Here is a 26,730-nt window from a genome sequence, read left to right on the forward strand (position 1 = left end):
TTCAGTTGGAAATTCCCCCACACATAGCCATTTCTGCCCTTCGCTACCTATCTGTACACTCAGATGCTTTTGCATTCTACCTCATCCCAAGCTTTTCTTTTCCTTTTTCTATTGTGAGCCATAATGGGGCTTACATGAGGTAAGACTTACATTAAATACTCTATTAAACATGTAAATAAGAAATGAGTTCTCCAAGTTGCAGAGAAATACAATGCTCCATGTTGTTGTGTGAACTTGGACCGTGATGTCCCATTCTAGGAATTTAATGTACAAATAGACCTGAGGACGTAACACTAAGGTACACAGACGAGAGTGTGCTTTGTGGCATAAAGATCTGAAAACAAACTAGACGTCCATAGGTCGGGAACTGGTGAAGGGAACCACAGGACATTTGGTGGGAAATTCCACAGCTCTTTTAAAAAGTATGAAGGAAGTCTGTTAGAATTTATTTGAAAAGATATCCAAAATATATTGTAGATTTAGAAAGCAAAAACAAACAAACAAAAACTGGCTGCAGAGAACGTGTGACATGACCTTATTTATGATTTTTTAAAAAGAAATGGTACATTGTGTGTGCCCATAATATGCTCGCATGTACAAAGATGATTTCTCAACAGATAAATTGTTAACAGGGATTACCACTGAGGCACGAAAAGGACAGGGATGGGGAGAAGAGGATAAGTGAGAGATGCTTTTTCATTTTTCAGTTTATATCCTTTGTACTATTTTTTTTTTTAACCATGAATTTATATTACTTAAAAAAAATTTTAAAGTTAAAAAAAGTATGATACCTATGTGTTCAAGCCACTTTTTCTTTTTAGAATCTGTCATTTACAGATATGACGACTTGGATCCTTAATGAGTAATCTCTGAATTAAGTGAACTACTACAAATGTAAAGCAATGATTCTTAGCCATCCCTCCTTCAGTAAGCTTCCTTTCTTCCTCTCCCAATTAGGTGCCAGAGTTAAATGAGTTTTCCGTACAGTTCATGAGAATATAAAGCAGGTTACAAATCCACATGAGTGGTATGATCCTGTGGTTTGTGAAAACGTGTGCATACAGGAAAAAAATCAGGAAGGATAGATGTAGAAGTGTTAACTGTTACCTCTTTAATTAGTATTTCAAGTGATTTTTACTTATATTTTGTGGACTTCTGTTTTTAAAATAAGCATATGTTATTTTTATAATCAGAAAACATCAATAAGCGCTTCATTTTGTACAAAGGAGAAACTGTCTTGCATATTTTGGTACTGAATGCTTGACACCAAATCTGTCTGGAGGTTTGTATCATGAGGATATGCCTAGAGCTTTGGACAAAGAGATCAACTGCAACAGAACCACATTTAAATGTGATCCCAGAAAAATCATGGTAGACCTAAAAGCAACAAAAGTGGATACGCTTCAGCTGGAGGAGATGAAAATGTTGGAAAAAAACTGGTAAGGGGTGTTAGGAAAGGAGACTCCATCTTAAGACATCAAAGTATTTCAGACTAAGGGATATTGTTTCAATGTCTTGTGTTTATTGGCACCTACTGCCTTCGTGATTTTCCCGTTCTCTGTTACATGCACCCTTGGGTACCTTTTCCCATCCAGGGCTTTCTGTCAAAATGACTCATACATCTGCAGAATCTACTCCCCCCCGCCCCCCCCCGCCGCCCCCCCCCGCCCCCCAGCTGTGAGTATCCAGGAATGAGTCACTCAGATCAGTTGCTTCTCTTTTAACTTGAATGGAATTAGGCTCAGGGACATTCAATTGAAAGATTTATGAAAGTGTGGGTCCCAGGAAAGGCAGTGGTGAGGTTAATCAGGGAAATCAGCTATATGATAGGAAACAGAATAATCAGGGAGTCCAATAGCCCAGAGGTAGAACGATCTACAAAAAAAGATTAGGTCCAAACTCTGGCTGTCAGCCTTCACTCGAGTATGGAGGCAGGAATTACTTGGTTATGCGGGTTTTAGGTAACTATTTTGTCTTCAGGGCAAGGTGACTCATACAATTTATTTTTTTTGCTCACTAATTTTGTATGTATTGTGTAGGTACTTGCCAAAAGAAAAGCAGAGGAAAATTTTACTCAGGAAAAAAAATTGTGTACTCTTGCAAATGGTTTTAACATGTAGGCATGCTTTCGGTATGTGAAAGTTATTTTTTGACACTATTTTTGGCCAAATTGTTTTTCATTTTTATGAAAAAATGTTAATTTTTAAAACACTCTGGTCTATCTCCCAACTGTTACTTTTATCACTCGAAAATGTGGTATTTTAAAAATATCATCACTGGTGTCATACTAAGACTTGCCTTGGATTACAAGTCTTTCATAGTAATTAATTTTTTTTAAGCATTTGGACATGAAAAAGGAATAACATGAAAGCCACCAAAATGCTCAAGGCAGTTGTCTTTGAATGATGACGGGAGCTGTAGTTGTGGTTTTGGGGGTATTTTTTCTCCACTTTTCTACAATAGCATGGAACACTTTTATAAAGAAAAAAGTCAAATTTATTACAAAGCGTAAGGTGTTAAGGAACAAAGATAAGATTCATGATGCTTTGAGTTATACTATAATAGTTAATTGTGGTCACACACAAGATAGGCTTTTGCCCAAGGCTTCTAAGCATCTTGTGTTACAATGAACACATATTGGCAGAGTTGTTTCAAAAAATTCAAGTTACATATCCTGCAAGTTATTAACAAAGAGTGTGAAATCTTCATGTGAAATACACACATGACCACAGTCGTTTCAATATGTATTTCAATTTGGGTACTTACTAAGCTCACTTGCGAAATGATTGAAGTTTGAGGATGGTTACTTATTTTTAACCTTACAAGGGAGATTAATGAATTAAATTTATCTCAGGGCACCAGCTGTTAGAAAGGAACTGCACACCATCTTTTTAACGTGGTTGTTGAAAATAGTGTTTAATGGAACAGTCTGCTGTACTGTTGCATTGCGCTATTAGTCTCATAAATATCATTTACGCAGGTGTAACTAATCAAATAATAGCTACTAATGGAGGATATTTTCAATAGTTATATCAAGAAGTATAATGAGCATTTGTTCACATTTCTGTTGCATCTATTTAGTTTCCGAACAGAAGAGGTCAATTAGAAAAATGATCTCTGGCTATAGATGGATTCATTGACATTCCCCTTAGATTATCTTCAGTCTTCTCCATCGGTGTCAGAGGATACCGATGTTATGAAACAAAAATTGAATATAAAAGGATCTGAATGTCATGAAGTATTTGATGAGCAGTGTGTGAAAAGCTATTGTGCGGCTTATGTACCACTAGGGTGAAACGAAAGTTCATTCATTCAACAAATACTTATTGAACACCTATTATATGCTAGGTACTTTTTAGGTCCTGAGGAACAGCCCCTGTCTTTATGGGGTTTACACTCTAGGGAGAGAAACAGACAATACATGATTATTCAGGGTGTGCGTCTATATACCAGGGGTGAAAAAAAAAATGTACACAAGAAGACACTTTGGTCAATGTTGTCCAAGCAGTAGTTCACTGTAATCAGACGTGTCTGGACGCTGATGGTAACCACTTTGAGCACCTCTTGTAATTGCAGAAGTCAAATGTGACTTGTATTCATCTTTTGCTATATTGAGTATTACAATTTTAATACAGTTTTCCTTTCTTAAAATGTGTACACATTTTTTTGGCACCCTCTGTGTATGTGTGTGTGTTTGCGTGTGTGTATTTACATATATAACATGACAACATCATAAAAAACATAATACATATTTATATGTAATATGTAATTATATATGTATATATATAAATGTGTATATATTATATATATATATATATATATATATATATATATATATATATATACATGTATGCACATACACATATACTATATAAAAAAATCTTGAAAAAACTAAGCAAGGTAAGGTGAGGGGCTAGGAAAGGGCCATCTAAGGTAGGGTGCTCAGAGCAAGTTCTCTCTAAGAAGGTACAATTCGAGCAGATATCTGAAGCAAAATCATGTCACGATGTGTGGGACAGAGTGTTCTGGGTAAATGGAGCAGTAACTGCAAGGCCCTGGGATGAGAATGAACTTGGCTTTGGGAAGTGACAACAGGAAGGGAGGTGAGGCTGGAGGGGAAGGAGGGAGGTTGGCTTATAGGGTCTCGTAGTTGAGTAGCAAAGACTTGGGCTTTTATTGCAAGAATGCCAGAAACTATTGGAATGTTTTGAGTAGAGAAGTGACATGATCTCACTTCCATTTTTTAAGTTAACCTGACTCTTTCAGGTTTAATCGTTAAAGCCTGAATAAAGTCCCCTGAAAGGCTTAATGGAAACAGAGAAGCCCAGCATAAAGAGGCAAAGAAAGTTAATCTAATTTTCTGGGTATTATTTTTATAGTGGATGGAATTGGTGCATATCCCTTTAATAATTAATTATTGTTAGTGAGTGTTGCCCAATATTTCTCATTTCATTTTTCTTACTATTAAGTTATAAAAGACGGATTATATTTTTACGTTATTATGTTTAGTTAAAATAGTGGGTTTTTTTCTTAACCAGTTAAAAATGACTGTCTAGACATTTAACTGAATATTTATGGGAAAAAGTTGATAAAACTCATCTCAATAACACAATAACAAAAGCCTCAGGAAGTTACAGAGCTTGAATCAGAATTAAAAAAAAAAAAAAGAAACACAACAAGACAAATCCATTATTTAGGATTCCTTGTAAAATAAAAAAAAGAGAATAGCTTCATAAGAGAAATTAGCTTCATACCAGGAGTGCTCCAGCATTATTTCTAAGGAGCTATGTCAAGGAACTATGAATTCACCAATAAAACTGCAAATATTCTAACAGATGCTTACAAAGCATTCCTAGAGACTATTGTATATGTGTGTTTTGCCGGTATTGCCATTGAAGAGGTGGTTGACAATTCTCAAATCACTAATGATGGCATTTTACAAATCATATACTAAATTGATTGGGTAAGACAATAACACCCGTTATTTACAACAGAATTCCTAAATATTTGTTACATACCTGAATTATTGATCATCAAAAGAGTTCATACTTGCTAGTTCACTATATGAATGTTTTGGAATGGGATGTTTGCCTGTGTCCCATTCATGGAAATAGCACTTAATAAGGGATTGCATTGCCTCCCATACTTAAAAACACTACCATGTACTAAATCATCAAAAGCCTAGGTACTTAGCAAGATGGTCATCACCACGGAAAGACTCAGGCTCAAGACCACCTTTCAGTTATGTGTACCACTTTCCACCAATCTCCATAATCCTCAGATGTTGAAATCACTTTTAAAAAATACTTTGTAATCCATAATAGCTAAGGAAATGTAGATTCTTCATAGAGTTTTCAAGACTTGCATTATATAAATACATTGTTTGGCTAAATTTTTGTTTTAGGTCTTTTTTAGCCACCAGAAGAGAGTCGTTGATTGTCTAGTCTAGACCTGTTACTTCAGCCAAGCTGTTCAGAGGCAGTTTGCTGAGACAAGAGTGAGATAATATGTTTCAGTGATAAAATAAGCTGTCCACTCCTTGCTGGCAAGCTGTGAGGTTGACTACTTAGTACAGAGCTAGAGAGTGAGTCTGAATTACAGTTTCCCCCCCAGATGATACAAGCTGCAGAATTCACTGGGGTAAGGAAGGGGTGAGGGTGGAGAGAGGAGAAACCTTCACAAGTGGTCCATTTACATCCATTTTCACGTGTGTGTGTGTGTGTATGTGTGTGTGTGTGTGTGTGTGTTCATTTCCTTTTGGCATGTGAGAGCAAACTGGTCAAAAATCTCTAAAAGGGCTTTGGTATTTTAAATAGAAATTTCCACTTAAGAAATGTTATAGTTAAAAAAAGAAAGTTCTTAGTTGACTAATTGTTCTCTTGCCATGCTGGCTGCTCTTCAAGGTAGCACACCATATATTAGAACGAGCTATCACAAACAGAAATGAATTTAAGGAAAACTGCATGCATTTTGAGAAACTGGAATTTTTTATTTTTTTTTTTGATGTATAAATAACCCAACCAGGATGTTCCTGGGTGCTTAGCACACTGCATGCATTTATGTCATTTTCATTTCACTGAGGAACTGGCATAAACCTGCATTTGGACCTTCGGGAAATCATTCCTGGCTCAAGCTAAACGATATTGCTGACTCCATTACAGTCTCAGAGTCTTGCGGAGTCATATACACTAATTTATAAGGAATCTTTTGATCAATTGGAAAAACTTCTCTCAGCTCAAAATGAAGGCAGAGAAGATGTCTCACGAGGTCAGCTTGTGTGGTTGACATTCTCAAGATGATGATATTAACTGCTCTCAGACTCTGTCCATGACGCTTTCTAAATCCTTCTGCAAACAGCTGGATTCCAACATGACGGCCTTTATTTGTGCAAGTGAAGAACTAGAAGTGATCCTGATACACTGTTTGCTAGCAAAGAAATGATTTTCTTACCCCCTTGAAGGTGGTAACCAGCTTGGGCTCATTTTTCTTTTTTTTTTTTTTCTCAAATTGCTGAGTTTGGTGGGATTAAAGAGATTTCTAAAAGAAGGAATTTTAAATCTGCAGTAGGAAACAGATATTTGTTGTTGTGTTATGTGTTGGTTCTAACAGACTTGGACTTTTAAAATCTTTTGCCATAACAAAGTAGTTAGAATGATGTACTGTGTTAGTGGCTTTGAAATTTTTTTTGACAAAAACCCAGAGTGAATTTCATGTGTGTATGTATATGTGTGTTAAGTGACTGTGTGTGTGTGTGTGTGTATCATAGATTCATAGATAGATAGATATAAATGAAGCAATCTTCATACATGTACTATGTCTGATATTTTCTAATCTATCCTATTTTATTTCACCTTCTTTTTAATGCTGGTTCAGACCCACTAAGTTTATTTCATTATGTGCCAGTGGGTCACAAGCAGAAATTTGAACATCACTCAGCCAACCAACTGTTAAAGATACCTGGAGTCCTCCCCACCTTTGAGTTCCCTTTTGGGAAACCTAAGAAGGTGGGTGCCAGCTGCTTTGGTTTTGACTCAGCAGGCAGGTGTGTGCTAAACACTTTGTGGATCCTAACTCCCGTCCTTATTGAGATGACTGGGTCACTCCTCAGCCAGACTTTTGAAGCTGTGCCCCACAGTACGAAAAAAAACCAAAACAGTAAGAACCAAACCCTTCCCCAGTGTGGGCTGCTAATATTCAGCTTTGCATCTTATTAGGAAAGAGAAAGTAATGATGTTTCACATTTGTGTGAATCTCATTGAAGAACAAATGTCTCTGAATTGCTTTTCAAAATCTTAAAGTAATGGCAAAGTGAAAATAAGTGGGAGGAAAAAGAAAAAAATTTTAAATTCTGCATTTAGCCATTAATTGAACTCTTATTAGAGTCCTTAATAGCTGAAACTAATCTTTGGTTTTGCACCTTCTTGGATGTAGGTAGCTATGACAATGTCCAGCCTTCATTCGTATTCAGGACGATACGTAAGGGATAAATGACCTACTCCATCCAGTATGTTGCCTTTAATTTCCATTGTTTTAAATAATCTCTTCTTATGAATAGCTGATCACTCTTTCTGCTTCCTCCACAACCCTCCCTTCATGAATGGTAAAATGTACAGATTGAAATAATGAAGTTTTTTAGTTGCTGGAAATGATGGATGACAGCAATCAGCTAAGCTTTTAAAGCATATATATTAAAAGGGAAAAGAAGATATGTCTTGGATTCTACCCACTCCAGAAATCAGCAAAGAGAGAATTCTCTCAATTAAAAGAGAATGTAATTTCCATTCCGCCTTGGGGCATTACTTCTGCGATGTTGATGAAAATGAACATCAAATTGATTGGCTTCCCTTGCCTTGACAGTCATTAATTATGCCAAAGGTGCTGGGGACCTGCCCATCGAGTGGAGGGAGCAGAAAGAAACGCAAGGTGACAGCTTTTTCCTCCCCTCACTCTTGGAGTCCCGTCTCAGGACAGGTGGTAGGACTGATGTATCTTTTTCCACTACATGTCTTCCCTACTCTTTCTAATAAGAGACTTTGAAGATATTATTTGCTTTGAATGAGCTGATCCCATGAAGCACAGAAAAGTCTTCATTCATCAAAATGGATCTAACGCTAAGTATGATGGGGAGTATCGAGGTAGAAGAATTTGACTGGTAGGGCTGAAAAAGCTTACGTATTTGAAAATACCTGCAAATAATTCTCATTTATATAATATCCAAATGTCTGAAAATATGGAGCTAGCAACATAAAAAGGCTATAGGAACTGGAAGTTTAATAGGGCAATACTCTTGATTCAAATTTTCTTTTATAATTAGAGTTTCTATAAAAGAATTCTATTCATACATGGAGGAATTTTTTTTGTTTTTTTTTTACTTCACATAGGCAATTATTTCCATCTGAACCTTGGATAGAGGAAGTTGAACTAATAGCTCAGTGTGCTTGGAATTATGCCTATGACTTTTTTACTACCCTGTGAATTTTCTTCTTGAAAGCTCAGTGAACTTCTTAATTTAAAGAATAAGAATCAGCTCATGCTCCCTGTCCGTGGTTCACAGGGCACCACTGTCATCAGAAGCGTATTAAAGACCTACCTGTCTGTATCCTGCTAGAATTTAAATAGTATAGTCTCTGCTTTTTCCCTGTGTGCGACCTAGAATACATGAGCTGTGTGATTCTCAACTGGGGGTGGTTTTTGCCCCCCAAGGGACATTTAACCGTGTTTGGTGATATTTTTAATTGTCAGGACTAGGGGACAGGTATACCGGCATCTAGTAGCTAGAAGCCAGGAATGCTATTAAACACCCTACAATGCACAGGACAGGCCCCACAACAAAAGGATCTGGTCCAAAATGTCAGTAGTGTTAGGGTAAGAAACCTACCTCAGGTGTTGCAGCTGCAGGTAAAGGGCATATTAAAAACTGAAAGTCATGGACCAGATGGACAAATTAAACAGCATTGCTTCAACTGTGTATAAACATGTACTTCTGGAAATTCTTTCAAGTTTCGCAGCTACAGTTTGGTTATTTAATAGCTCTATTAACACTTGTACTTGTTTCATAATAAACAACTGAGCGACTTTGACACTATTTCAGTATAACAGTGGCCTGAAAAACAAGTATCAAACATGAGAGAAGCGTACTCATGAATTATTAAAATCTCAGGAAACACAAAGTATGCATTATAGAGAGGGACGCCCACCCCTTATAAACTAACTGAGCGTACTTTAGATGATAAAAAAAAAGTTACATGTAACAGTTAGGATAAAGTTTCTACGGCTGGACGGCTATACAAAGGCTAAAATAATGGTGGCTTAAATAATGTAGAAGTTTGTTTCTCGCTTATATAGCAGCCAGAGTGTAAACAGTCCACTTCTGATGTGGTGATGCCAGGATGCTCAGACTCTTTCTATCTTGCTCTGCCAACCTGGGCGTATGGCTTCCATTTCATGGTCTGTTACGGCTGCTCCAACTCCCACCGTCACTTCTACATCCTAAACAGCAGGAAGTCAAGAAGAAAGTCGAGGGCATCGTCCTCCTTTTAAGGGCATAACTTAGATGTTACGCACATCACTTCCGTTCATCTGTTGTCTGGAACTTAGTCACATGGTCTCACCTCACTGTTAGGGAGATTGACAAAGGATTTTCTTGGGTAGCCGTGTGCCCAGCTAACCCTCAGGGGTTCCTTTATTAAAGGTAGAAGACAAGCATGGATGTTGGAGGACAGCTCGCAGTCTCTGCCTCAGATGTCTTGTCTTTGGTTAATTCAAGGTCAGAGAACCCAAAGGCTGTTTAATAATTGCAGATGACCTTTGGTCAGAACAAAGGTCACAGGCTGTGGCGGTGTCTAAAATCGTCTGTTATTTCACTCGGTGACATTAATCCTAAATCACCTGAGAGTCAGTACTGGCTCAAGTGCAAACCTTGAGGGTTCCAGTCTTCTCTCTGCCACTTGCCAGCTGAGTCGTGCCTGGATTTCCTCCTCTGTGAATTGCTGATGATAATAGCCCCTAACTTCTCAGGTTGTGGGAAGGATTAGTGAAGTAATACGTGTGACACTCATTACAGTGCCTCACCTAGTGAGCCCTGCCAACAGCTCTAAACTCTGTCATCATTGTAGGCCATCCTGTGCCTGACTAGCTAATTTGAAGTCTGCTGATTTGAGCTTAATTTATTATGCACCAATGTCTGTTCATCTCATTCGGTTTGAAAATTTCAGTAAATAGCTGTTGCTTTGATCTAATTTTGAGTTACCCTCACCACCAATGAAGTATCCAAACATGGGATTTGATTTGCAATGAAGATAATGCTAGATTGGGGTTGATGTGAACTTGAACTAACACAGGAAACCAGTGGATTTGCCAGCATTTTACATCCGAGCTACGTTGGTGGACAAGCTACAGATTCAGTGTCGACAACCGATGTCCCAGCTGCGTTATCACATTTCTTGATTTCTCAACTGATGTCAAAGATTTCTGGTGTGGTCCAACGAAGTTCCTTAAACTCTAGGTAATGCTTTACTCCTCAGTAAGGAATTGAAGCACTCATCGTGACAACATTGCAACTCAGAAGGCCTACAAATGGCAGTAGTTGTCTTGCTTTCTCCAGTATCTCAGAGTTCAACATCTTGTAGCAGATCCTTTCCTTGTCAGTTCCCCTAATAAGCAGATGACTAAAGATAAGGTTAGAGTACCTTTACAACTGCACACATATGTGTGTGTGTGTGCGTGTGTCAGGGTGTGTGTGTGTATGTTAGAGAAAATCTTGGCCACTAAAACACACATGTGCGTCGTTAGGTCATTTCATACTTTTACCAGTGTAAATTTTGAAAGCAGCTCAATATTTTACCTCTATATATAAAGTGATAGAAGTGCAAGTCATGTATATTGTTGTGTGGAAAGCAGGATTTTCTGTAGGTTATAAATACTCTGATGTGAATATGAAGTTAGTGGGGGCAGCCATACTCTAGATACAATCCTTGCTCTTGATTTTCTTTTTAAATTCCCTTTGGTCCTTACAACATATTATAAAAGTTAATAGGATGATTCTGTATCTACTTAATCTTAAATTCAGTGAGGGAAAATGATGTTGATCCATTATAGTAATTCTTATTTTGTCAACAGAAAATGATAAAGAAAACAATTTCATACAATCATATGGAAATGGAAATTATATTAGACTGGCCTATGTCAAAATATTTACCAGGCTGGCTAAAAATTTGAAGCACTCAGAGGGTGTGTGGGTTTAACAACAATAAAATGAGAATTTTCAGAATAAATCAATTCCATTTCTACCACAGAAGATTTTATCTCTTAAAACTCAACCTATTACAGTATATATAATGCTTAAAACTTATTCAGGCTTTAAGTTAGTTCCTCCAAACAGAAAATGAAGGATTCCACTCTTTTTCTTTTAAAAATAAATGAATACAGGAAACAGAGTAGATGAGAACGGGGGCTGGTAGTCTTACAAGGATGAACAAGCCCCACAGAAAAAGTCCTCTTCCTGTAAGTCAGCATTTGTGAGTTGGGGCGGGCTGGGGAAAGGGGGTGTATGAATAATCTCTTAAAGTTCAAGGACTTCACAAACCTCTCCTTGGCCAACTGGAACGAAGCATAAGACTCTTGTGAGTGACCAGGTGAATGCTTGTCACTTGATAGGATGATAATCCTCTGGCTATTATTATATCAGAGCAGCAGAGGAAGTGTCAGTAAAGGTCAATGTGAAGCTTTCTAAAATACTTTTGCCTAAAGGCAAAGGTTTCCCTCTAAGAGCAAGGTCTGTACTTTGTTCTATAGCGTTTTTTTTCTCCAACATAGGGAAACTCATACTCTGACTTGAGCCAGATGTGATTGTTTGTGAGACACTCTTCAAGAGCTCTAATTTTTGTTTTGGGATAGTATACCAGGATTCCATTGTTTAATAATTATTGCAAATAAAGTCCCAGAATTGTGTGACTCGGGGCCCTTGACCCTAAAAGACCAAAATTCTTTATAAAACATAACAGTGCCTCTGACCTTGTCTCTGACTTGGTATGACCCTTGGAAGGACACCCCCAAGATGTGTGGCTCTGGTCCGCGAGTGTGGTTCGGTTCAGCACCCACCCCATAGGTAGTTAGGGGAAGCAAATGATATCATTTACGTCAGGTATTTTACAGAGCACCTGGCGTGTTGTTAGCTCTGTAAATGTTTTTATTGGGCTATTGTCGTATTTCCTGCACAGGCGTTAAGAGGGTCAGTGGAGAGGTGATACCAAATTTTCAGAGTTGGTTAAAATTTTATTTGCCAGTGATAAAATAAGGTGTCCCTCCCCCTCTTCTCCCCACCACAGGTTCATGCTCCCTGCTCCTGACACCCTCACCCCCTCTCCCTCACCCTTCTCCTTCACTTAAGTATTACCAGTGTAATGGGCAGCCTTCCAGAGCTACTGTATGCACAGACACGTGAAACAATATCTGTGTATATCGATATTTGGGGGGGAACATTTGTTCTTAAGCAGCCCTCCACTTGAAAGAATCAAGAACCTCCTTTCTCATTGAAATGGAGAAATGAAGGAAGAATCTCTTCCCTTCATAGTTGTAAACGGCAAGTTTGATTGCTACCCTATGGAAAGAAATGGTTCCGTCCTGTCTGACTAAAAATGCTATAGAGGACATCAGCATCCTTCTGACAGGGTAGACACTGAGGCCCAAAGTCCTGGTTCGGTGGAGTCCTGTCGGAGCGGATTGCTGCAGTCAGTAAGCCATTTTGTCTCCATCTAGAGACAGGATCTTTTTTTTTTTTTTGTTAATTTATTTTTTAAATTTATTGGGGTGACAATTGTTAGTAAAATTACATAGATTTCAGGTGTACAATTCTGTATTACATCATCTATAAATCCCATTGTGTGTTCACCACCCAGAGTCAGTTCTCCTTCCATCACCATATATTTGATGAGACAGGATCTTTTAACTGCTTGGGCCAAACATGGATGCCCCATCCACACCAAATCTCTTGTACATATTTTTATACGATTTATTTGACTGGCTCCAAATTAAATTGAAAGGGAATTAGAAGCCTCGGAGGAGGAGCCATTGTGTAAAACACCCTACTCGCTGAACAGGTACAGCAAAGAATGTCAGAAAAATCGACAGCTGATTCCACTTCCCGTCTGTTCAACATCCCCCTGGTCCCACATACGTGAACCTAATCAAATTGTGACTTAGCTCTTCCACATTGTGTCACTTAGGATAAAAAACGGTTGGGTTAGAAGTGCATGGTGCCTAAGTAATGTGGTGACATTACCTATAAATAATGCAGTGAGGGAAGACATGCACAGCCACTCCATCTAAGCAGCTGAAGGTGTATCTGATGGCATTTGGCAGACACGTGTGGTGAATAGACCTCATCTAGGTATGGTAGGTTGACATTTGGTTCAGCCTTCACTTTGGAAGAAGTGAGTGTGTCCGTCCATTTGAAAGCCCTGCCTGTGCAAACTCACTTTTTACCCATGGCTACCTGTCAGACCAGTATTTGGTATCTGGTGTTATTCAGTGCTCTGTCCTGCTGTGGATGTTACTAGTTTCCTTAACAGTAGAAAGAGCTCTGTGAATTCGGTCTTGACAGGTAGAGTTTTTCTACTGGTCTTTACCGGTCGGTGTTGGGTATGTGTCTGCTTTTTAAATGAGAAATGTAGTTATCTCTAGGAGTTTCACCTGACATTATCTCCTGTAAGTTTAGAATGTGACCACATTTTCAGCTCCCAAGACACCAATAGGACCTTGAGGCAAATTCATATGCTGAAAAAGCAGCCAGCTGTAAACTACTGAAATCAGAATGTGGCAGCGTTCCAACTTGAGGAGCATTTGTGAGTTCCTGTATTAATATTAAATGCAAGAATCTCCGTTCGTGCAACATTAAGGTTACAAATGTCCACATGCCAAAATTGGAAAATAGCAGAAAATACGATTCTCATGGTGACATCTGTTCTCCACTATAGTGCATGTTCTATAATACAGTGTACAGTTTGAAGGCTGGTTAGTTATGCAAAGCCTTTGGTATGTAGTGTGATTAAGAACCTGAACTTCAGCATGTGGGGAGGCGGAGGATGAGGTGAAGAGAGCGCGAAGAGGGGGTCACTTCCAGTCTGGGTTTTTTTACTATATGACTTGAGGCAAGCACTTAGCCGACCTACACCCCACGTTCTCTAAAACTTAGAAGCAATAATGTGCTTTCTCCCCAGTAATCAGAAGGTGAGGTATAGATTCTGCTGAGGTGCGATCTCCAAGGAATGCTGTACTGCTATCAAAGTTAGAGGTAATGACTTTCTGTCACGGGATAGGAAGTGGTGCAATAGGGACTGTCTAGGACAGCTCAGCCTGTTTATTTGCATGTGATTTGCATTAATTTACATATAGTATGCATCAATACATGTTTTCTCTCCTTTGCCTATAATTAGTGAAATTTTAATCAAATCAAAAAATATTTATTGACTATCTATTATATTTGAGGTCTATGTAAAGACAGAGGATAGGAAGAGATGCTTTCAAAGATGACCAAATCAGAATGTACAAGAAAAACACATACATACAACCTACAGGACACGTAACTACAATATATTGCGTTTCTACTATAGATTAAGATAGTGCCTCCATATTTCCAATTTTATTATTTGATTTTTCTAGAGTTTGATTCGTAAACAAAATATTGGATTGATAATTTTGTATTCGATTTCCTTTTCGATTTAAAAATTCAAATGGAAGATGCCTTTTTTCTTTTTCTTTTTCTTTTTTATTTCTCCTTTTGTTCAACTACTTCTTGGAGTTGCATCACGGAGTATTATCTGTTTCTTAACATTTCTTTAGGCTGTTGGACATTTACAGTTCTAGTTCATGAACTGAAAATCCACTTCTGACTCTTTCAATCCTTAAATGATTAAATAGAAGTTGTTTAGCTTTTTTATTTAGTTATATTGATAATGGTAATGCCTTCACCTTTATACACAAGTTCAATGCTTCAGACCCCTTCTTGATAGGATATGTGTCTGGAATAGGATTCAATTTACGTTGAACCTCCCACACTTCTAACTCCATTCTGTTGTTCAACAAGTATATTTGTGTTCAAAGCAGCTGATAAAGTTGTATTTTCATCTGAGGCCATCAAATGCAGTGGCACTTGCCACCTGGAAAGAGAAAATCACATGACCTAGTCCAAAGGAAGGTCATCAGCCTTTAAGAAATGTCAAAGCCAGCAACTGGCAGCCTTTCCCTACTTTGACATAGAGATTAAAGGTCCTTCACAAAGAGGGGTGACAGCCCCATGGACACCCCTAGAGTTACGTGCAGTATCAGGGAAGCCATGGAGTGTATACCCTTCCAGGTTGGGTTCCCTGGGTTCAGATCCTGGCTCTCTCGCCAGCTGTGTGAAAACAGGCGAATTCCTTAATCAGTCTGAGTTTTGATTTTTCTCATCTATAACATGAGGATAATAATGAGGCCAACCTTAGCATGTTTTTGTGAGGATTAAATGAAATAATATAAATAAAGGGCTTAGCCTTCACACAGTGCCTGGAACAAACAAAGTGCCAAGTAAATCTTAGCTAGTTGCATGTATAATGCCTCTTGTAGCTTCATCTAAATTCACAGCTTTCTCCCCCATTAAAAAAGTACATGGGTATTTGAATTCTCGACAGTGATCTTATTACAAAAATAGCCTATTTTATTTATTTAAAAATAAAATGTTTGCCAAATGTGTTCCTTATTATTATTGGTAACACATTACCAGTGCTGCCAATCATTCTGACATACTTTCACAGGAAAATACTAACCATCCCTTCCTTCCCTCCTCTACAAGCTAACGAACTTTTTCCCAGTCCTATGTGATCCCTACCTGGAGGAAAATAATTACACAAACCAGCAAACAGAATTCTCCACCATATAAAAATATATACCGCTGCTTAATCAAATAAACAGTATTTCTGGGTCAAGGAGAAAAAATATTTGTGATTGGTGTTACCTCGAAATGTTAAATCTGCCATCAACTAACATAAATTTTATAATGTGCTAAAACCCAAGGTCAAGAGAAATGTAAAAAAAGAAAGAAGAATTAAAGTTTCTGTTAATGCAGAATTCAATAGATTAGCAGCAGAGAGAGAAGAAGACTGAAAAATTGAAATTGGATGTAGTCACACAAGAATATTGCAGTGTCTGGGAGCTGATAAGGGTTTTAAGGAAATTTAGAAATCTTTAAAGGAATGGATGATACGATCAAGGCTTGTCCGTTAAGAAAAGAGGACTCGAATAATTGAGAATACCAGTGGGTTCCAGTCTTAGTGAAAAGACCTGCAGAAACCCTAGGGGCTTACTTGGATAATATTTGGAAATGACTGTGGCTTGAATTTTAAAAGAAACATATTAAATATTTTTAAAATACTCTATTGGTGGGATGCATAGAGCACATCATATCATTTTAGGAGTAAATGGACATTAAAATTTTAGTATTTTAGAAAATAGGAGTTTTCATATTTTAGAATTTTTTTTTGAAAGGTTAATTTCTTTAACAGTGGTGATGTCTATTTTCTTTTAGTTTATTCATTCCCTCATTTATTCAGTAAATATATACTGAGCACCCAGTTCAACAATAAACAAAGGAAAGAGAGGCAATTCTCCTATTTGCCCCCCCCCCCAAAAAAAGCTAATGTTTTCCCTCAAGATGTTCTCATATGGGCCCATACTTCATAAAATTTGTAGAAGAAACTCTTTTGGGTTTAAAGATTCGCCACCACCTAATACAGTCATGGGATGGCTCCACACTTGAAAGCCTATTCTTTTTCTTCACTGGGAAAAGTTGAAAGAACAGTCATTATAGGGTCTTATATCTGGGGCAAGTGAAAGCTGACCTGAAAGGAGTTTAGTAATTAAAATTTACATAATTGGTGCTCAGATTTTTGCTAGGCAGCCACCAGCTAGCAGGAAAGATCTAGAAAGAAGCTGAGAGGGCTTAGGCAAGAGAAATGAGGTGGAGGCTCCTGGCTCCATCATTCTCTTCATCTAGGTCCTGAGGGAAGCATTTGGGTTGCCCTAAGAAAGCCCCCTTTACATTTATGTGACCATAGATGCTTCTTCTTTATGGTTGGTGAATACAGGAAAATTTAAAGTAGAAAAAAAAAATCAAGATTGTAGATTTGTCTCTGGTGAAATAAATCAGAACCCTTAGATTTTCTTCTTTGATCTTGTGGTGTTGTAGTATAACTTAACGAATAGTTAAGGGCTTTGGAGTCAGATAGACTCGGGTTTGAGATAGGCTGTCACTTACCAGCTGGGTGAGCTGGAATTCATTGTTCAACCTCCCTGAACCTGACATACCTTTTTTTTTTTTTTTTTTTTTGTGAAATGGGAACAGTATAGTATCTATTGTATAGTGCTCTTATAAGGCTAAATAAAATATGTGTCAACTGCATAGTACATTGCCTAATTGTGACTTAACCAAATGGGGGTCAGCTTTTGTCACATAATAAGGAATTCAGAAGTAGGCAGTATAGAGTGGGTGCAACAGTGTGAGGACCCAGCCTCCTAATTTTCTGCTCTGCCACGCTTATCAGACGGGTTTCATCTTCGTGGCTAAAAGAGGGCTGCTCCACCTCCAGACATCCAAGGAAGAAAAGCCTAGGGTGAAAGGCCTTTTTTCCAGGGAGTAGGGGAGTGTCAGAGACTCCCCAGGGACTCCCACCTACACCTCATTGGCTACAACTGTGTTTCATGGCTGGCACCTAACAGCAGTGGAAGCTGGGAAGGCACGTGCATGTTTTTAACTGGGCACCCTAAAAAAATAATTGTAGCGCTGTTGGATTTTGTGTACAAGCCATCAGCAGTGTCTGCCACAAAGCCACAAAGAAGGCCACAGCTCCCAAACCTGGTGGTTTTCTTGCAACATTGGGACATTCTGAGGGCATTTGCTAAGACTTGGAGTCCTACCATCATCATCAAGAAGAGAGGTGGTCACTCGCCCATGTCACAGGCAAGATAATAACCAAAGCCCTTTAGATATGATTCCTGAATCAATATCGTCAGTTTACTTCTATGTTGCAATGTAAAATTAGGTTGTCATGTAGTTCAACAATCGTGGTCTTTGTGATGCGACTGCCTCATTTATTCAGTAAGCATTTATTGAGGATCCACTGATCTTGGAAACACTAGTAGAAAAATAGACAAGCAACACCCCAAATCCCAATGGGTGTTTTAAAGGTTAAAGCACATAGAGGTGGCAGACATCAGTTTGCCTAGATTCTGGCACTGATGCCGTGTTTGGATGCTTTGATAAGTTCACTGAAGTTCTCGAGTTCTATGTGATCAGCCCACCCATTTCTAGAGGAATCAAGGTTTTCTTCTATTGGTTTTAAGTGACCTGAGTCAAAAAACAGATGTAGAATACTTTTGTGGTTCTTGACCAGTTTAACACATTACAAGTCAATCAGTAAGGATTCATTGAGGATACTAACTATTGCCCAGCATGAAGCAAAAAAATGTTACACATCTTTTCTGGGTTGATCCCAAGGTGTTTAGTAAGAAGCATTCCACAAACCCTCCTTCGTTATAGACTTTGGCGTTGATTTCTTGTGGCTGAGAGGAGCTTGGATGAGACAATGGGGCAATTACTTAAGTTGGGGGGGGGGCTCAGTTTCCTTATATGTCAGAAGAGAACATTGAATAAGGTGATCTGTAAGGTTCCTGCCTGAACTAAGGTTGGGGCAGGATGGAGACTGTTACTGTGGAAACCTAGATTCTGGTACTCAGCCCTGTGTAAATTATGGGGTGCCCTGGGGTGGGAGAGGTCCTGGACCTTTACGCCTCGGTTTCATCCTCATGGAAATGAAGGGGTTGGATTCCAAGAAATCTGAGTCTACTACTTGATCTGTTCTGTCAAGTAGAATTGATAGAGCGCCCTCCCAGATTCTATCAGATGGGTTTATTTCATGGAAATTCGGGGGGAAATACTTGATGGGTTTCATCTTCCCAGGACCTATGTGTGGGCTCTGCTAAGTTTGTTAAGCATTAAAGTTTGAAATGAGCCCAAAGAAGATCAAGGCTGTGAACTCTTTTATGCCTAATAATCTCCGCCCAGTGTTTTTAATTGGCCACAGATTAGCAAAAACTATTGCTAAATTCTGCTATCTCAGCTGTTCCTTGAACTGACGTCTTGACCGGCAGGAAATCCCATACTTTGGGAGTCTTTGAAATGGTCCTTAAAGGGGTTCTGGTTACACCAAGTCCTGCAGAGAGATGGTCACAGGGGACCTAACAGATCTGTTAGGTTCCGCCAAGTTACCCTAAGTTAAAGAGACCCTTAAAAAAAATTAAACATATAGAAGAACCACAAGCACTAAAGCAAAGATATGAACCCCCAAAGAGTCCTTAACCACGGCTGACTCCTTAATTCACGAGCAGAAGGTGGCAACTGGTTTTAAGCAGAGCCCATGAACCAAAGGATAGAGCCAGAAGGGCTCTAACCAGAAAAATCACATGTTCTGCCTAAAAATCGCCTTGTAGCTTTTAACCTATCCAGGGTACTGACTCCAAATACACAGGACTTCAGAATTTCTACAGAGGATTTCAGAATTTCAGCTACAGTATGCCTTGAAACTCTTCAGGCTTGATGAGGAAAGAAAGATCAAAATACCATCTGTCATAATGGAAAACCCAAGCGGCCCCAAAGCCTCTTCCTCAATGAGCAGCCGATGCAGATTGGGTCAATCTGGACAGTTATTTATGCACTGAGGTCACATTTTGGCCCATGATTTCCTTACGGCTTTAACCAAATAAAGCCTTCTCTCTCTGCATTTCTCTTGCCAAAGTCAGGTTGAGAGATGGTTCTTTGGGAGGATTGTTTTGGCAGGAGACACAGGATTTTCTCACACAGCAAAACGCAGCAACGCAGCCAAATGATACACCACTCAGGGGGCCAAATGGTGTTAAAATTGAAAAGAAGCAAACTAGAGTCCTTTCCTTTGTCCCTTTCATCTTTTTGGTTTGGTTTGGGTTTTGGTGTTTGTTTGTTTTACCAAAAATGCTCCCCAAATGTCAATGAACGGTCCAAGGGAGCAGTCTTCAGTAATAACTAGTTTACCTCAGAGGCGACTGGCTTTTAGGATTCTCCTGTTTGATCTTCCTCCTGTTCCTTGTATATTCTGATTTTTGCCATATTACAGTTCCTGACTTCTCTGTGGCTAGAAATATTTTCAGCTGACACCTTCAAGAAAAGAGGCGGAAAGAAATCCTAGTGTCTGTCAATTGTTGCTAAATCCACACGTGTCCACTTGTAACCAAGAATATTAAACTCAGAGCCAAAGAACAGGAGGAGAAGAAAAACCCCTTCCTTGTTTGTTGTAGACTTTGGCATTGATTCCTTACGGCTTGGAGGAGCTTCAGTGAGACCGTGGGTGTGGGCTGTGTTCTCCCAGTCACTAGCCAGGTTACCTGGGGCAATTACTGACGTTCTCTGGGCCCTACTTTCCTTAGATATAAGAAGGGAACATTGAACAAGATGATCTTTAAGGTGCCTCCCTGAGCTAAGGTTTGGGGCAGATGGTGACTTAGCCACTGTGGAAACCCTGATTCTGTTCCTTAGCCCTGTAGAAGTGGGGTGCCCTGGGGTGGGAGACGTCCCAGACTTTTATGCCTCGGTTTCATCCTCGTGGAAGTGAAGGAGTTGGGTTCTCAGAAATCTGAGCCCTCTACTTGATGTGTTCTGTCACGTCTGTCAAGCGCCCTCCCAGATTCTATCAGATGGGTTTATTTCATGGGAATATTTGGAGAAATGCTCAATGGGATTCATCATCCCAGGACTGTGCATGATGAGACTTGTCCCCTTGGATCCCTAGGTCCAGAGTTTGGCGTACTGTCTCTTGGTCACTAAGGCTCATCATTATGAATGAGGGGGCTCAGTTCACTATAAACGAGGAGAGCTAGGAGCCTTGTGTCAGGACCGCTAAATCGGGGTGACTCTCTGTGTCTGTGTGTCCTTATACTCTGTTCCTGCTTCTCCGGCACCACAAAGATCCCTAAAGGGCTTGCTCCTGTGTACGGATTTACTTCATTTAAAACAAAAACAAAACCTGTTTAAGGAAGAGGAAAATCCCCAATGACATTCAAGGCAAAGACCATATGAGTAGGTGGAAAAAATAGAAGAGCATCTATTCAGATAGTACCTCGTAGCCAGGAATTTATGGAAACAATTTATGGATGTCCCAGGACTCAGAGTATAGGAGAATGAGGATAAATACAATGCTTGTAGGAGACGGAAATCCTCTGAGACTTGGTATTAAATAATATATTGGCTTTAGAAGTGTTATTGTGCTATGAAACAATGTAGCAAAGGAAACCATCAACAAAATGAAAAGCCAATCTATCTAATGAGAGAAAATATTTGCAAATTATGTATCTGGTAAGGGGCTAATGTCCAAAATAAATAAAGAATTTATACAACTCAATAGCAAAAAAAAAAAAAATCAAACAATCCAATTAAAAAATGGGCAGAAGATCTGAATAGACATTTTTCCACAGAAAACATACAAATGGCCAACAGGCATATGAAAAGGTGCTCAACATCACTAATCATCAGGGAAATGCAAGTCAAAACCACAGTGAGATATCACCTTTCATCTGTTAGAATAGCTATTATTGAAAAGACAAGAAATAACAAGTGTTGGTGAGGATGCAGAGAAATGGGGAGCCCTCGTGCACTGTTGCTTGGTACAAAAAGGGCTGCAGCCATTATAGAAAACAGTATGGATTGTCCTCAAAAAATTAAAAATAGAACTGCCATATGATCTAGCAATTATGTCTTTTTTATCCAAAGAAAACAAACAAACAAAAAAAAACCCACTAACTTGAAAAGATATACTTGTATGCACCCTTATGTTCATTGCAGCATTATTTACAATAGCCAAGATATGGGAGCAACCTAAGTGCCCATCAATGGATGTATGGGTTAAGAAATTATTAATGCTCTGTCTCTCTCTCTCTCTCACACACAGACACACACACTGGAATATTACTGAACCATAAAAAAGAAGGAAATCTTTTTTTCAATTACAGTTGACATTCAATATTATTTTATATTAGTTTCAGGTGTACAGCATAGTGGTTAGACATATATATATATATAATTTACGAAGTGATTCCACCAGTTAGTCTAATACCTATCTGGCACTATAGATAGTTATTACAATATTATTGACTATATTCCCTATGCTGTATTTTACATCCCTGTGTAACTACCAATTTGTACTTCTTAATCCCTTCATCTTTTTCACCCAGCCCCCTAACCCTCCTCCCATGTGGCAACCATCAGTTTGTTCTCCGTATCTATGAGTCTGTTTCTGTTTTGTTTGCTCATTTATTTTGTTCTTTAGGTTCCGCATATAAGTGAGATAGAAGGTATTTGTCTTTCTCTGTCCGACTTATTTCACTTAGCTTAACAACCTCTAGGTCCAGCCAGGTTGTCACAAGAAAATGGTAAGATTTCATTCTTTGTTATGGCTGAGTAATATTCCATTGTATATATGTAGCACATCTTCTTTATCCGATCCTCTACTGGTGGGCACTTAGGTTGCTTCCATATCTTGGCTATTACAAATAATGCTGCAGTGAACATAAGGATGCACATACCTTTTCGAATTAGCTGGACTTCGTTGTACAAAAGAAGTGCTGGGGTAGGGACTTGCTTTGGGTGGAGACATAGTTGATTCAAACACTGATGGCTTAAAAGAGACTTGCTTGATCCCAAAAGGGCAGGTAGCTCTCTCTGCTGAGCCTTTGGGTGGTGGGAGATGAAGTGGGGAGCTGAAGGTGGGAGGTGGTTTCAGCCAGGTTGTGAAGGAGCTCAGAAGCCACGTGAAAGAGTTTGGCCTTGGGGAGCCATTGGAATTCAGGACAAGACATGATAAGATTTGTGCCTCTGAAAGATCATTCTGGAACCTGTGAGGAGGAACTATTGGACTGGATAGAGGCTGGTAGCAGAGAGGCTATTTGGGAAGCTTTTGCAAAAATCCCGGTGAGAGATGATGCCTCAATTAAGGCAATAGGGTTTTTTTTCCTCCTTCTTCTTGGTTTCCAAAGTTTATTAAAAAATCAAAGTTTATTAAAAATGTCAACTTTAGCTTCCATATTGTTGTCCCCACACACACGCAAAATCAAAATACGGTATCTTTTTGTTAAACCTATAACGTGTGACCAGGGGTAGTAGCCAGGCCAATTCGTCCGGTTCACTGTGAGATGGAGCCTGGCGCCAGTGTCTATGAATAGAGCTTTACAGTGTGCACCCCGGGGACACTGGCCACTGTCCCTGCAGTGGTTTCCTTAATGTAGGGTTACCATCGATATTGCTAATGCATAGAGATTAGCACAGGCCTATGTATCAGTTTTTACAAGTCTTTCTTCACCAGTAGGTTCATATTTTAAGTATTTTAAAAGATTTCTGATAACTTACGATCATCGAGCACCGCAGACAAAATATGCTACTTATCCCAGAGAACCTGGGGTCGCAGCTGGCAGCTCTTGGTGAGAATGTGGGCCAGTCCTGCTTCAGAAAGGCAGACCGTAGACCTTTGGAAGCGTGTCTTAGCGGGGGGCTCCTCCCATTCAGCGCTCACTCTAGAACTAGATGGACAACTTTGAGTGGCTGATTGAATACGTTGGTGGGGAGGGATCAAAAAAGATTCTGAGATTTCTCACATGGCATTTGCGTGGTACCATTCACAGGAAACGTGGAAGAATGTGGCATGTGCTGAAATGCATTTCAGCTCTGTGAAAAGAGGAGCGGGCCTTTTACTTCAGTGCTGGTTCTGTTAAAGTAATACTCTTCCAGCCCAGCCTCACCCAGCTGTGACTTCATATTCTGGGACAAAGCTCCAAACAGCCCGTGGTTGGGTTGGCTTGTTGCATGCAAAATGAAAACAGGTGGCTGGAGTAAATGCAGACAGCAAGCGGGGAGAGGAGCCAATGTCTGGACAAGGCTTGGGGTTCAGGCGCAGGCATGTGGCTGACCAGTACATGGAGTTAATCGTGGGGGCTCTGGCCTGCCCCGCCACTGCTGCACTGTGTTCTTTCTGCTTCGCTGAAGCACAGTCTTCATAGTTTTCATAGTTTCTTAAGGCCGGTGGAGGGGATTGGACTTTTCATGATGCTTCAACTTCTCAAGTGCATGACTAATACTTGAAGGAATTATTAAGAGACTCCTTTATTTTTAATTGCATCACCTTCTTTGGTATTAATTCATTCTTGCGAACGTATGGGAAGACCCTGTACCTTCTTGAACTCTCCTTGTAATGACTATCGCCCTCCTTTGAAGCACTGTCTTGATTACACACTTGATAGGAACTTCTAGAATACCCTCTCGTCGCTGCGTGGCTGAAAGGCCCACTGCCTGGGCTCAAGGACAGCCATCTGAGAGGGCTTTGTGTCCTCAGCAGGCCAATGGCCTGTAGCTTCCTTTTCACCTCCCTTTCCACCACAATGCTAGCGGTATTTTGTCCCACATTCCTACTTTAATAAGAAAACTAGCTCTTCTCCCTGAGGCCTGAAGAGCAGTGTTTTAACAAACACAGACAAATCAATAAATGTGCTTTATCACTGTTGGCACTGCTGGCAGATGCCTCACAGCAAACATTACAACAATGTCACCGTCCTTCCTCCCTCCTTCTCTTTCGGATTTGTCACTGTCTGGCAAATCTTCATTCAGATGAAAATGGATCCAGTTGACTCACCCAAGTACAGATGGAAGCCTGTATTTCGGAAGCAGTTTTAACCAAATTGTGGGAAATAAAGTTCTTGGTTCCATGTTGTTTCTGACTGGTGGCCTGAGCATTGTCATCCGCATGGATCTTATGAAAAGTCTCTCCACCATGTAATTACCACAACGTGGTATCTGGTTCTGTAAAGCAATACTGTGCTTTAAGAAGATTCACAGTAATTTACTGATGTTAACTCAGTAAATTATCTATCTTGTTCTTCAAAGTAAGGCCGAAAGGCCTTTTAGTAGCCCAGGCAAGTGTCATTATGGAAGCATCCCCTTCCCTCTTTTTGGTACTCTCTCTGTCACCTATCTCCTGATATTACTATAGAGGGAATGTTTGTATAATCCGTTAAGTTTAGTAGGAAGAAATATGGATGAAAATTAAAGGCAATCCTATGGGTAATGATGAGAAAATGTAAAGTTTTTAAGATGACAGAGGATGTATTAACCTCCACGTATTTCATTCACAGTTGAGAATTATGTACAGATAACTTGGGGCACTCACCGTTTTCCCAAATATGAGACCTTTGGGGAAACTCAGGTTGTGCACTCTTGCATCTGAGAGTTTTATGTTGAAGTGTCTTAATCCGTTCATACTGCTGTAACAAAATACTCCAGACTGGGTGGCTTCAACACAACAGAAATGTATCTCTTGCAGTTCTGGAGGCTGGAAATCCCAGATGAGGATGCCAGCACGGACAAGTGAGGGTTCTTTTCAGGATCGCAGACTTCTTACCGTGTCCTTACATGGTGGAAGGAGTGAGAAAGCTCTGTGGGTTTCTTTTTAAAGGCACTAATCCCATTGATGAGGGCTCCACCCTCATGACCTAAGCACCTCCCAGAAGCCCCACTTCCTAACACCATCACTTTGAAGATTAGGATTTCAACAAATGAATGTGAGGGAGGGGCGTCACACAAACATTCAAACCATAGCAGGCAGCAGGCAGTTACTGTCACTGAGTCTCTATAACATACTAAGTTCCTCATTAAGGATTTTGCACAACTCAGAACATAGGGCAAAACTTTTCGTCATAAAGGTCAGTGAAAGTGTATTTCCTTTGAAGGGACCAAACCATTTGTTTTCACATCAGAATCTGAGACTCAGCATTCTTGATGTACTGTCTTGTGGCAAGAGTCCACATTTCTGGAATTTTAACATGCAACTCAACCATGCACTCACTCAACAGATTTGTATTGAGTACTGACCGTGTAGTGGGTACAATGCAAAACCCTGCTACCAACCTACTAGAGGGTTGGGTTGGCTGACCTTTAGTGATAAAAAAGAGAAAACACTGGAGACTTGACTAAAACTGGAATCCATTTGCCACCACAACTTTGAAGAATAACCTTCTTACAGACAGGAAAAGAGCATGAAGCAGAGGCTACTGGGACTTATTTGCAATTACCAGCCACATTGTTCAGTAGGAAGCCTCTGCTTAAATCCTGAATGTTGACTAAACTGAAATTTGTTTATGTTGCCTTATTTATGCTTCATGATGCTTTGTTCTTTTGGTCCAGAAACAGAAAAGCTAGTACTAGAGGCAGGAAACGGATTGCCATCCTGGAAGTTCAATGACCAGCTTTTCCCCTGTGATGTGTGTGGGAAAGTATTTGGCCGACAGCAGACGTTGTCCCGACATCTCTCGCTGCACACAGGTGAGTCAGAGCCTGACTACTATGCCCTGCCCACTCTGAACCACCAGATTCTCTATTATCAAGAAACTGAGTTTCTCTGAGAATTATAATAAGAAGTGGTGGGAATGTTTTTACCCTGACTTTTTCAAGCCATTTTATGGAGCATGTTCAAATAAGGCCCTGGAAAGGGTTTTTTATTTGTATTGAAAGGACTCATAGAGTTCAGGTAGGATTGATGAGAAAAGATACACACGTAGGCACATCCAGGTAAAATTCCTCAACTCTAAGGAATGTATTGCTCTCATTTTGAAGACACAGGGAATGGGCTGCAC

General features: G+C 39.6%; 1 protein-coding gene across 11 annotated transcripts in view; it reads left to right on the forward strand.

Moving 5' to 3' along the window:
- ZNF827 (zinc finger protein 827) overlaps positions 1-26,730 on the forward strand; it is a 153,427-nt gene that overhangs the window by 110,890 nt on the left and 15,807 nt on the right. For all 11 annotated transcript variants that reach the window (XR_012498201.1, XM_074338463.1, XM_074338471.1 and 8 more), the window contains exon 9: positions 26,282-26,419. Coding sequence is in view for 10 of the 11 variants with exons in the window: in XM_074338463.1 (XP_074194564.1) it covers positions 26,282-26,419 (138 nt within the window). In the remaining variant the exon portion in view is untranslated. The remainder of the gene's footprint in view (positions 1-26,281; positions 26,420-26,730) is intronic.

Source organism: Rhinolophus sinicus, linkage group LG07 (genome assembly GCF_036562045.2).
Source record: "Rhinolophus sinicus isolate RSC01 linkage group LG07, ASM3656204v1, whole genome shotgun sequence".
Classification (NCBI taxonomy): domain Eukaryota; kingdom Metazoa; phylum Chordata; class Mammalia; order Chiroptera; family Rhinolophidae; genus Rhinolophus; species Rhinolophus sinicus.